General features: G+C 39.8%; 1 protein-coding gene across 2 annotated transcripts in view; it reads right to left on the bottom strand.

Annotated features, from left to right (window-relative positions):
• The window catches only part of Tnpo1 (transportin 1), an 86,678-nt gene extending 75,017 nt beyond the window's left edge, over positions 1–11,661 (bottom strand). For both annotated transcript variants that reach the window (XR_010050558.1, XM_063258333.1), the window contains exon 1: positions 11,505–11,661. Coding sequence is in view for 1 of the 2 variants with exons in the window: in XM_063258333.1 (XP_063114403.1) it covers positions 11,505–11,519 (15 nt within the window). In the remaining variant the exon portion in view is untranslated. The remainder of the gene's footprint in view (positions 1–11,504) is intronic.
• Positions 11,662–12,085: the final 424 nt, after the last annotated feature.

The raw sequence follows: 12,085 nt of genomic DNA, 5'->3' as shown, positions 1-12,085 counted from the left end.
AGGAAATCAATAAGCAAATATTGTTTGCATATAAAGAATTTTACAGCTGGAAATTACAAATTCAAAATATTGAAAAAGTCTAGAACAAGAGGCATAAACTAGGAAATCAGTACGATTTCTTAAATTCAGTAACTTGTTATGTAGATAGGTACCTGATGAAATCTCATTATGTAGGTAGCCATCTGATGAAATCAACTCAATATTTGAGATGTTCAAAAGTTCGTGTTTTCCAGAATAAGAAAAAGATAATTTTACCTTAATCACAACTTTGTGCTGGCTGCTAAACAATTTAACCTGCACGAGAAGGGAGTTTCGATGTGTATATTCTGCTTTATAAATCAACAAGTAGCAACACTAAAGCAAAGGCCTCCAGGTTTAGGAGGTAAAGTAAAAACAAAACTTTTATTAGAGCATTTTCCATTTTATGCCTCATCCTTGTATTTTGCTACCAGCTTTTATGCTTCTCCATCAAATTCCTACATGATGTATTAAACTATTTTACCTTGCTTTTGATTTAGCTTACTCTCAAGTCTAAGGCAAAACTCTAGAAAAACTCCACCTTTCAGTGCCTCCACTATTTCATCTTTTACTTAGTTAAGCACAGAGTTAGGTCAACAATAGTTGGTATTTAGGGAGGTGAAGCAGACATTTGAACTGGCACCTCTTGTTTGGTGCTAACAGCAGCCCACTGTAACTTCAGGAGGCTCTAGAACAAACTGTCACCCATTAAAGATCTGTAAGCTTCTTTGCCATAAAGAACCAAAATAATGTTAGAAAAGAGATGAACCTGTTGGAGCTATGCTTTAAGAAAAGCTTCTGGGTAAACCTACATAAATCAGCCACACCTACAAATCAACTAATGATCATGTTTTTCTCAGTTTCCAGAAATAAAACATCAGTTAACTGTAAACACTGTAATGAAATACTCCACATACAAAATCAAGTCTTATTTCTTTTTCTTTATACTTGCTACGAAACTTCTCTGAGTTCCTCTTATCCTTCAGGGAAATTTACACTCAATTCAATTGTTCAAGTGTAGTCTGGGACTATTGAATTATCTGAGTAAGAGCTACCTATATGTCACTTGATTCTTTCGGCAAATATGTGGGCTCCGGGGGAAAGTCACAGTGCTGTGTCTATCTTAAGCAGGAATAAACTTTGGCGGAAAGTGTTAACAGAAAACTTCATTATAGCAAGTTCCTCTCCAACAGAAGTCCTTACTTGTTATCACCTCAAAACTGTTTGACAGAAAACTATATATTACTGAACCAAAAATCCAACTGATCATTCTAATTCTTGTTCTGGTGCACCTGTAGTTTCAATGGTTCATTCACACTCTTTTCCTAAATTCACTTATGTCTTCTAATAAAGATTTGACAAGCAGCACTTTTTGAGTCAAACAACCAAAAAAACCAAATCAGAGTTAAAAACCAAATCAGAGGCCAGGCATGGTGGCATACGCCTGTAATCTCAGCACATGGGAGGCTGAGTAAAGAGGGCTGCTGTGAATTTGAGGTCAGCCTGGGCTACAAAGTGAATTCAAGGAGAGCCTGAATTGTGTAGTGAAACCCTGTCTCAAAAGGAAAAAAAATTTGAGCCAGGCATAGTGGTGCATGCCTGTAATCCCAGCACTTGAGAGGCTAAGACAGGAGGATCTCTGAGTTCAAGGTCAGCAGCTTGGGCTACAAAAGAATACAAGAATTTTATTTTATCTTTGTAAATGATCAGTTCTAATAACTCTGAAACATCATTTATGCCAAAATCCAGAAACTTTTACATATAAGTTTAAATATCTGTTATTTTTCTTGTTCTCCCTTCTGTCCTAATGCTTATCAAGGTGATATATCAAATTGACTTGCCATTATCAAGTGTTATACTACGGATCTAAAAAAATTGAAATTATCATTTTGATAATATGATGACCATTGTCTCTGAGCTATGTATTTGACTTATCTGTGATACAGAATAAAGAACTTAATAAAGAATTTCAGATTTTTCCCTGTATTATGTGTGAGGCATTATAAAATAGTATTTAAAAAGGCAAACCCTAGAGTCCCCCTCCTGGCTTTCAGTTCTGGTTCTTTTACTTACCAGTCACAGAAAATTAGCCTATGATCCATAAAATGAGATAATTATTACCTATATCTTGCCAAGTTGTTACACAGATAAAACAGCAAAGTTCTACCTTAAAATAAAAAGCAAATCTTTCTTGCTGCCTAAAAAGACATGACAATGAAGTGTAACATAAAATCCGGGAATGAAACCGTGAACTGGCAGGGGGAATATAAAGTTGTGTTCCTGGAACAAATGACAAAATTGTAACATAGGCTGTAAAAATTAAATTTCCTGATTTTTGCTAATTTTATTCAGTTTCATAAAAATATCTTGGCTTTTAGGATGTACGTACTAAAGTGTTAAAGGATAAAAGAACACAGATCAATGCAGCCTAATTTGAAATGATCCAAAAAAATTGATGTGGGGGAAAATACAACAAAGTGTTAAAAACTGGTGAACTGAGTTAAAATGTATACATGAGTTCTACCGTTAAGTTTGAAATTATTTTACAACAATATCTTTAACACTTCCCTTTGACTGTTTACATCCACTGCTACTCAATTTCTGCGCTCCTTGTAGCACCCGTCTTCCCAGGGTTTTCTCTTTCATTGGCTGCTCTTCGGTATACAGTCCTTTCCTGGTTTCCCTATCTCTAAAGACTTCTTTTTCCTATCCACATTACGACCCAGTCTCAAATAGCAACCTGAATTCCAGACCAATGTCTGTTAAGACACCTTCACTTGTTTACTAAATGTTTGGGCCTCTCATATTTGGCTAACTCAAACAGAACTCCTGATCCCCTTTCTGCATCCCACTCAAATCTGTTTCCTGCCCAGCACTCGGTGACACTAGTTTACAACCAATTACTCTGGCCCAAATACTAACAGGTCATCCTTGATTTCCCTCACATCTCACACCCAAACCATCACCAGTCCACAAAATGTACCTTCAAAATACACTCTGCATCTAACCACTCAGGCCCCGGGATTGGGAAGGTGGAGAGGACAGGTTCTCTAAGAAGCTGATCTCCTACAACAGATTTCCCAGACAAAGCAGCCAAAAAGAAAAATCTAAACCTACAATTAATCATGCCCACTCTCCCTCCAAAACCTTCCAGTGGCTTCCCATCACATTTAAAATCAAACGCCCCAAAGCTTCCATCTAAGGAGGGCTGGAGCCTCTCCTCTCTGAACTCATCTCCAGCAGTCTTGGTCCCTCTCACTCACCATGCTTGTGGGTTTTCTTGCAGGTCCCTAATTATGCGAAGCTTGTTACTGCTTAAGGACCTTCATTTTGCATGCTCTTTTCTTGAATACTCACAGGGCTCATTCTTTCCCCTAATTCAGACTGTTGGCCAACTATTATGTTTAGAAAGGCAATGGCCTTGTCCTTCTCTCTCCATCCCATTACTCTCTGTTTCCTCTCATTGCTTAAGTTTTTTCTTAAGTATGTATTTGCTTTTCCCTTTTGCTTCATTCTAAAAAAATCTTTTAATGAAAAGTTAGTATGTGAGTACAGTTTATTGTTAGAAAGAAAGAAAGAACGAACGAACGAAAGCCTACCAATACAGATGAAATTCAAGCTCTCTTTAACTATCTTTCTTTATCCAGGTTCTCTCCCTAGGGGTACTGAGGTATTCATATGGTATGTATCTTTGTAGGGCTTTTCTCTGTGCATTTAAATACAGAAATACAAAGCATTTTATTTCTGCTCTCTAGCAAACCATTTCAAATAGGCATCATTGTCTACTGCCTTACAGTACAATTTTTTTTTAGATTGGGGGGGTTTATTGGAGAATGAACCCAGGACCTCCACACTGAACTATATTCCCAGCCTTTTTATTTTTCCAGACTGGGTTCTCATTTGTGATCCTTTTGCCTCAGCCTCCCACAGTGATGGGATTATAGGAGTGCATCACAGCAACCTGTACAGTTTGTTGACACATACTTAACCCATTTTCAAGTTTGCACCATTACAAAGAGTTTATTTAACAAATATTTACTCAGTGCCTACTAAATTCTAGGCACTATTATATCTGCTGCAGATACAGCAATAAAGAAGTCATTGTTCTCTTGAAGCTTGCATTCTTGAGGGAAGAAAAAGACAATAAGCAGAATAAAACATACAGTACAAACTTTTTCTACAAAGGGCCAGAGAGTAAACATATTAGATTTTGCAGGCCACAGTCATACACATTCTTTCTTTTTTTGGTACTGGAGATCGAACTCACAACCTCGCACTTGCCAGGCAGGTGCTTATGCCACTGAGCTAAATCCCCTGCCTTTACTTCATTTGTAAACTCTGCAGAAATGTAAAACCAAGTTGGGCATCATGGCTCACATCACTGGTAATCTCAGTACTCAGGAAGCTGAGGCAGGAGGACTGCCAAAGCCAGCCTGGTCTACATAGTAAGACTCAGTCTCAAAAAAAACAACATAAAATCATTTTTTATTCACAAGATGTACAAAACCACACCAGGGACTCCTGGAACTTGTTTGCTGCTATTCCTTGATTTCATGTATTAGAAGGTGGTAGATGTATGCAAAAAAATAAAAATGAATCCAGGATAAGAGGGATGGGGGCACTGAGTGAACAGGGTATGCTATAGTATTAAAAGCTTACCTTTATAAGGTAAGCTCTGAGCAAAGAGTTGGCAGTGACACCCCCGAGCCAAGGAGCTACTTGGGAGAAGTACATTCCAGGCAATAGGTAATACAGCAAAAATCCCAGTGAGGGAAGGAAAGCTGGTAACAGGACATGAGGTTAGTGAGGTGAGGAGAACAGGGAGTAGGTCGGGCAGATCACGTAGAGCTTCACAGGCCACAGCAAAGACTCTGAGTGAAAGGCGCATGTCTTAATCTAGTCATATTGTTAAAATAAAAACGTAACAACAGAAATCCTTCGACCCCTGCATTCTGGAGGCCACAAAGTCCATAATAAAGCATGATGGGAATCTAGTGAGGGTGTTTTCTGATCCTTCCAGCTGATTTTTCTTGGGTCCTGTTTATAGATAGCAGTAGTCCCATCTTAAGGACTCCACTCCAATGACCTAATCACTTCCCAAAGACCCCATCTCCCAATACTATGACCTTGGGAGTTAGGATTTCAATATATGAATTTAGGTAGGGCACACATTTTCAGACTATGGAGGTAGATAGGGTAGGATCTTGGATGTTTCTTGGTTATGCAGAAAACAAATTGTCCTGAAAGAACGGTTTTGACTGCTAAGCAATAGTGAGCCTACCGGTCCAGTGCACAGATCAAGAGTCAAACATCCCACTTCTCTTGTGTCCTGTTAGCAAATGGGAGGCAGATATCTGAGCATCTCTTGGGAGGCTGACCATATGCAATATAGTAAATAAGGAGGATTTCCTTCTACCATCTTTTTGAAGGCAAATATTTTTACTACTGTTTTGCTTTATTCTGATTAATGGTACTGTTCTATTCAATATTCTGTTTTGATAAGTTCTATAAAATGTTATACTTCACTTTATATTGCTATATGTGATTGAAAGAACAACTATTGTGAAAATAATGAGATATACTGTGGTACCTGTTAATGTTATCCCAGTAACCTGCTGTGAAGTTCTATACCAATTCACTGCACTGTCTCAGTTGGCTTTGTTCTGTCTTGTTCTGTTGTATTTTACTACCTTCAAAAAAAAAAATGGTTTTAAAGAATGAAAGGAAAAACTGAAGTCAAGAATAACGTCAGGATTTTGACTTGAGTTGCAAAAAATGAAACTGCGATTTATAGAAATGGTTTAGTCTGTGGGCAGAATACACACTGGGGAGCAAGTTTAGTTCATTCAGTCCTGGACTTGTTGAGCTCGATGTTGATCACTGGTTTGGTGTTGAACAGGCAATTGTCATAATGAACCTGAAATCACGGAGAGAGGTTAAAAACATGAGGCCAATGAAAAGGCAAAGAATTACAGGGAGGTAGCACTGAGGTAAGAGATAATCAGTGTGCAATATCCTAGAAGGCAAAGAAAAGCATCTCCAGGCTAAATGAAGTGAAGAACTATGTCAAATGCTGCTGACAGGTCACATATGATGAGAACAATCAATGGAACATGGCACTTCCCAATAGGGAGGTGTGTGAAGAGTCTGAGGAACACTTCCCAAAAAGTGGTGCAGGCAAAGGGCTGACTGCAGAGGAACTAGCGGAATACTTACACAAGGTTTGAGAGGCTGACCCTTCCATAAATCCCTCTGCTGTATTTCATAAATTGTCTAATTGCAGCCCTTCTGTCAATCCTGGCCACACCCATTTCCTTACTCTCTGCAACCACATGGCACTATAAAGGCAGAGCTGTCATGGCCACCAAGTAGGAAACCCACTTACAGGAAGTCTGTGGCCCCCTGCTCTAGACCTATCTGGTCCCTGAACTGCTTAGTGTTCCAAGAAGACAGCAGGTCCTTACTCTGTTGACATGCTCATTGACAACGCTCCTGGCATCTTCCACTCCCTTCAAGGATTCTATTACTAGTTCTTGAGGCCTGCACGTATTTCATCATGAAATCTGTATCTATACTCATGCACTCATTTGCTTATATACCTCTGCCCACTAGTACATAATTTTGAGGACAAGAGATAATCCCCCCACTGTAAAATGTCACAAAGCCTTTTATTCTCACCATTTCCCTGGCTTCCTATACTCCGACCCAAATAAACTACTTACATTTTTAGTTTATTAAATTTCTTTCAAACATACACTTTTTCAAGAAAACAAATGATCAATAGATTTATAATATCATCTCTGTATAAAATCAGATGGACACTACCTATTCCTAACAATTTGCATTTGTTTAGTATAAACAATGGAATCTTGTATTTTCGAGGATGAACATTTTTATCAATAGCTGTGATTTATGCACCTAGGATATAGAGACTGCAATGGTAACTATTTTACTAATGGCTTCAGAGTCAACTGTAAAATCTAAGTCAAATGTATAAAATTTTTTTTGCTTTATCTTTTTGGCATATTAATCTTTGGGAAGGGGATAGCTCAGTAATGCACTCCTGCCTGGCAAGTGTAAGGCCCTAAGTTCAATTTCCATACCAAAACAAAAACAAAAAAACCCAACCCCAAACCAAAACACTAATCATCTATACCTTAGCGGTAGTTTTATTCTCCTTATCTAGAACTCTTACATTTTGCTCATTTCTTCATGATGATTTGCATTTACTTTACTAGGAGTTTTATTAAGTGTATTTTTCAATTTAATTATTTAATACATCTTTAAACTTATCCTAGTTAACAAGTTTAATCAAATTTGGTGATTTATTTGGCTTTCTCTCCCTTGTTTGTATTGAGAACATTACTAAGACTATTGTACCCACAAATACTTGCTACATTCATTTTAGAATTCAACTTTACGTATTCCTTACCAATTATAGCTCATCCAGGGAAGGATTCTTTCTTTTTATAAAATGCATGTGGAAGCTTCCGACTTATCTGGTTTAGCTTTGTAACTTATCCACTCATTATTTCTAGCTCAGTTAACTGTCTTAATAATGTGGTATATGATCTGTAGTCAAATATATGAGATTCAGGGTATTTTTATACACACATACACACACAGAGTACACAAAAGTAGGTAAGTAGGCATTAGGCTTTCACTCAGGTAGATACAGGTTTAGACCCAAGCTTAAACTCTCAGACCCCCTAGGCAAAGTACTTATCTATCTTTCCTTCTACCAGCAAAACGGAAGTTTCATGCACAACACAGAGCTGTGATAGCAAATGACAATAACATACATAAAAGTATCAATGTATGCTAACTACTTGTAAATGCCTAACATATTACAAGAAAGAATATTAATTCATTCTCTTTTATCCCAATCTATAAAGGTAATATATAATGTTTTGTTCCATTTTTAGAACATTATTAAATTTTCTTAAGTAGGCCAGGCGTGGTAGTACACACCTGCAATCTCACCACTGGAGAGGCTAAGGCAGGAGATCATTGTGAATTCAAGATCAGCCTGAATTACACAGTAAAATCCTGCTGCAATTTGGGAATCTGATCATGACTTTTACATAAGCACATACTTTGCCCAACATTTTCACTTTGAAGAATCTATTTTCATGAAAGAATCTAAAATGTAGAAATCATCTTATGTACAAGGATGTTCACGGCAGTGTTTCTTATAAATACAAAAAAGAGAAACTAATTATGAGCAATTCATATAAACAGTATGCCATCATTAAAAAGATGACAAAAATCATTCAACAACGTAAGAAAATGTTTATGGTGCAGGTGTGAAAAGGTAGCATACAAAATATTCCGACAGTAAAGTCTCAAGTGTGCAAGTGAGCAAAAACAGACTATTCAATTGCGTAATAATCAAAATTCAGAAAAAAAAATACTGGAAGGAAATGCACCAAAGGGCTTATACTTAGTTACTGCAGTTCTGATACTTGTAATTTTGATTATTTCATGGTTTTTCCTATCACAGTTAAGAAATAATTTTCTAAAATAATGAACAATAATGACATTAATGAGGCTAGAGGTAATTATTTATGGAGCATTCACTACATGCCAGGCCTAGTGCTAAGGGATTATTGTATTAACTCATCTAATCCTCATAACATTGAAATTAAAAAAAAAAACTGAGGCACTGTGAGATTAAGCCCCTTGTCCAAGGTTATTATAGAGGGTGCCAAAATTTGGAACCAAGTAGTCTGGCTCCAGAGCTTTTGTGTTTGACTTCTATCCTACACTGCAAAGTTTTGCTTTGTTGATAATTTTATCCACTAAAAAAGCATATATCAACCCAATGCTTGTGGTCTTTACAGTTAAGTTACCAGCTTTCTTTCAGTCCTGAGTTCAAAACCAAGTGCAGAATAAGATGTGGCCACCATTCCTGTAAGATTTATATACACCAGAAAATTCCAAGACAAATATGCATGTTCCTGATTCAATATCCTGTTTGACCATTAAGACTCTGGAACACTAACATTCTTACTTATTAAACCAACTGATTTAACTTCAAAGAACCCTGCTTAGCTGCTTGGCAGTCTTTGGAACAACCCAACCATATTCGGCTTCTATAACCTCCCCTACACAAACTCTTACCTACCTAATCACAAGTCAGTTGGCACTTTGGCAAACATCCCTCTTCCCTTATGAAGCTCATCCTTCTACAACTCAAGAATCCCTCATCTGCTAGTGCTCAACAGGTGTCTACCAAGGCACTGGCTAAAAGGACCACCAAAGCTCTGCAGTGTAGGATCTAGGGGAATTTCATTCTCCCTAGTCCTTTCTTTAGGAACATGGCATTGTTCTCCATTGTTTTTGAACACCTTATTATTAATCAGGTTGACTTTGCTTTCTTATCCTGCTAGTAAACCAAATTGTTTTGGAAGAAACACGATCATTTTGGCATCAATATGTATTTAAGTATCAACTGCAGGAAGAAATTATAATTTTTACTCTATGGCAAATAACTCCCATTTACTGCTATGCTCCTCTCATCAGTTTATAGAGTACTTGACTAAATTATTTCATTCCAGATCACTTAGTTTAGCTTCCTTTATAGCCAGATTTCTTAAATGTTTGCAGAATCAATATGGTTAACAAATAAAGGAAATTCTTCTAAATATAGGGTGTTTACATTTCACCTGTCATTGACAGCTTTTAGAAAAACTCAGTTCATATTTGGATTTTAACATTATATAAGAAATGCCTGTAATTCCAGCACTTGGAAGGTTGAGGCAGGAGAATCACGAGTTCCAGGCCAGTCCTGGGCTACATAATCAGTTGAAGCCCAACATAAACTATAAAGTGAGACTCTGTCTAAAAAAAAAAAAAAAAACCTCTCAAAACAGAAAACATTATATATGAAAAACCAGAGTCATAAAAGTAACGAATACAAATGTTTGTGATGGAAACATTTACAACCAGACTTATATATCATTATTTTTATCAAAATCTTATTCCACCCACATTATACAGTGGTAAAAGGCTTTTGGAATGAAAGTACAAGTTTTAAAAAAAGAATTTTATGGCTATTTTAGTGAGAGGAATTTAATAATTCTTGACCATGTTGAAAATGCAACCACACCAAAGCTAATCCGTGGTACAGGCTCTTCGAAAGAAAGAAAGAAAGAAAGAAAGAAAGAAAATGGAGCTAATAGAGCACTTCAATAGGCTTAAACTTAATTACACCAAGTAAAAAGACATTCTCTGCTAAAGACTATGTATTTATACATTGATATGCCAAGCAGTTTGTTTTTGTCTTTAAATGTGCACCTTCACACTAGTATTTCCCATTTGTAGTTTGAAGTTCTCAACTTGCTGTTGTCATTCGTTAGAAACTAGGGCTCAGAAGGAGAATGTAGAAAACAGAATCTTCCTGTTCTTCACTACAAACAATTCCTTACCACTTTAATAGGAAAATCGTGATAAAACATGTAAACTTTAAATCCAGCAAGAACTTTAGTTATCCTAAAAATGAGCACATTTGGACAGCCATTTTACAATCCTCTATTTGCCAGTACCTCCTTCACCAAATGTGCATTTTAGAAGTAGCTTTTGAGAAGGGGGAAGTAATTTAAGTATTCATCCTTCAAGTCATCACCGTTTCAAAGAAGGGCTTTTATTAAGCTTCTTAACACAACTGTCAAAACCAATTAGTGGACAGCCTCCAACTTCAAGTTTTCTACATTGATATTTGCTGACCGGCCAGAATGACAGTGATGAAGACAACAGATATTTATACTGCAAGAAATTCTTGCAAAATCCCGTTTGATTTTTACAATCAGTGACCAACGAGCGATCATTTTTAACGAAAAAAAGCCATTCCAAAGCCAGTCTGCGATGGCAGAGCCGCTGCCCGCCAGCTGTGCCCCCGTCGCGTGCGCACGTAGGTGGGGAGGAAGAAGTGCAAAAACCACGAGCCCACGCAGAACTGGTAGTCACAAGCACTGAAATTGTGCAAACACGCCGCGAAGCCAAGAGATCCTCCCAAGAGAAAGAACAGCCGGAAGAAAGCGATCCCCGCATGAGCGCGCAAGCTAGGGTGGGCAGGCGGGCCTCGGGTGGGCTGCGGGGCTCCGCCGCTGCACAAAGGCGGGCGCCGTCGGGCAGCCCAGGGGGCGGAAGCAGGCTTCTCGGCGCAACCTACGGCCGCACCCAAGGGCCCCAGACGCCGTCGTTTCCCGGACCCGGGCATAGCTTCCCGAGCAGCAAACCTTGCCTTCCCCGCCCCCGGAACGAGGTATGGATCCCGACCGTGGTCACCGGAGAAGCGGCCCGTCCACCTGCGCCCACGGCCCGGCTCGCCGGTGCTGGGCTCAGCAACGCGCCGCGCCCGGTCTCCAGTCGGCCCGGCAGGCACGCTGGGCGCGGAAGGCCCGGCACCTCTCCTCCGGGCGCGGCGCGGCAGCGCTGGTACGCCTAGCCTCCGCTCGGGAGCCGCGCGCCCCCACACCACCTACCCGATCCCACACCATCCCAGAGGCCTCCGGTGCTTGGGCCCTCTGCCGAAGCGGCGCTGCCTCCGTCCGGGGCCTGAAATGGCTGCGGAACAAAGAGAATCTGGGCTGTTGCAAGCGCCGGTCCCATTGGCCGGGAGGCGGGGCCCGCCGCCGGAACGTTCCGCGGCGGTCGCCTTGGCAACGCGGCGGCAGAGCTGGGAAATCCTTGGCCAGGGCTCTGGATCTTGGAAGCTGGAGTACTGCGCGAGCTGTGGTCTCTGGCAGACCCTGCAGCCTCGGGCCTCGGACCATCGTGTTGGCTCGCAGATGCCGGAGCTGCGGCCTAGAGAAAGATAGCCTGCCTGCACGAGTGCTCGCCGGGGGCCTTTGCAGGGCTCTCCTCAGAGTGGACCCTATCTCAGCCTATCTACTGTACCCAAGCATAATCCTCAGGTGACAACCAGGGCCCAGGAACACCCCACATATCTCTCAGTAAAACAATTCGACTTTTCTGGAAAAAAAACCAGAAATGGCTTTGAGAAACAGATGTGGGCTGATGGCTGTCTCCTTCATTCAAGACAGGCTATTGAGGAAAGCTACTG

The sequence above is a fragment of the Cavia porcellus genome, unplaced genomic scaffold (assembly GCF_034190915.1).
Source record: "Cavia porcellus strain 051 isolate PalLab524CR breed Dunkin Hartley unplaced genomic scaffold, mCavPor4.1 scaffold_11, whole genome shotgun sequence".
Classification (NCBI taxonomy): domain Eukaryota; kingdom Metazoa; phylum Chordata; class Mammalia; order Rodentia; family Caviidae; genus Cavia; species Cavia porcellus.
This window is presented reverse-complemented; position numbering and strand designations above follow the sequence as displayed.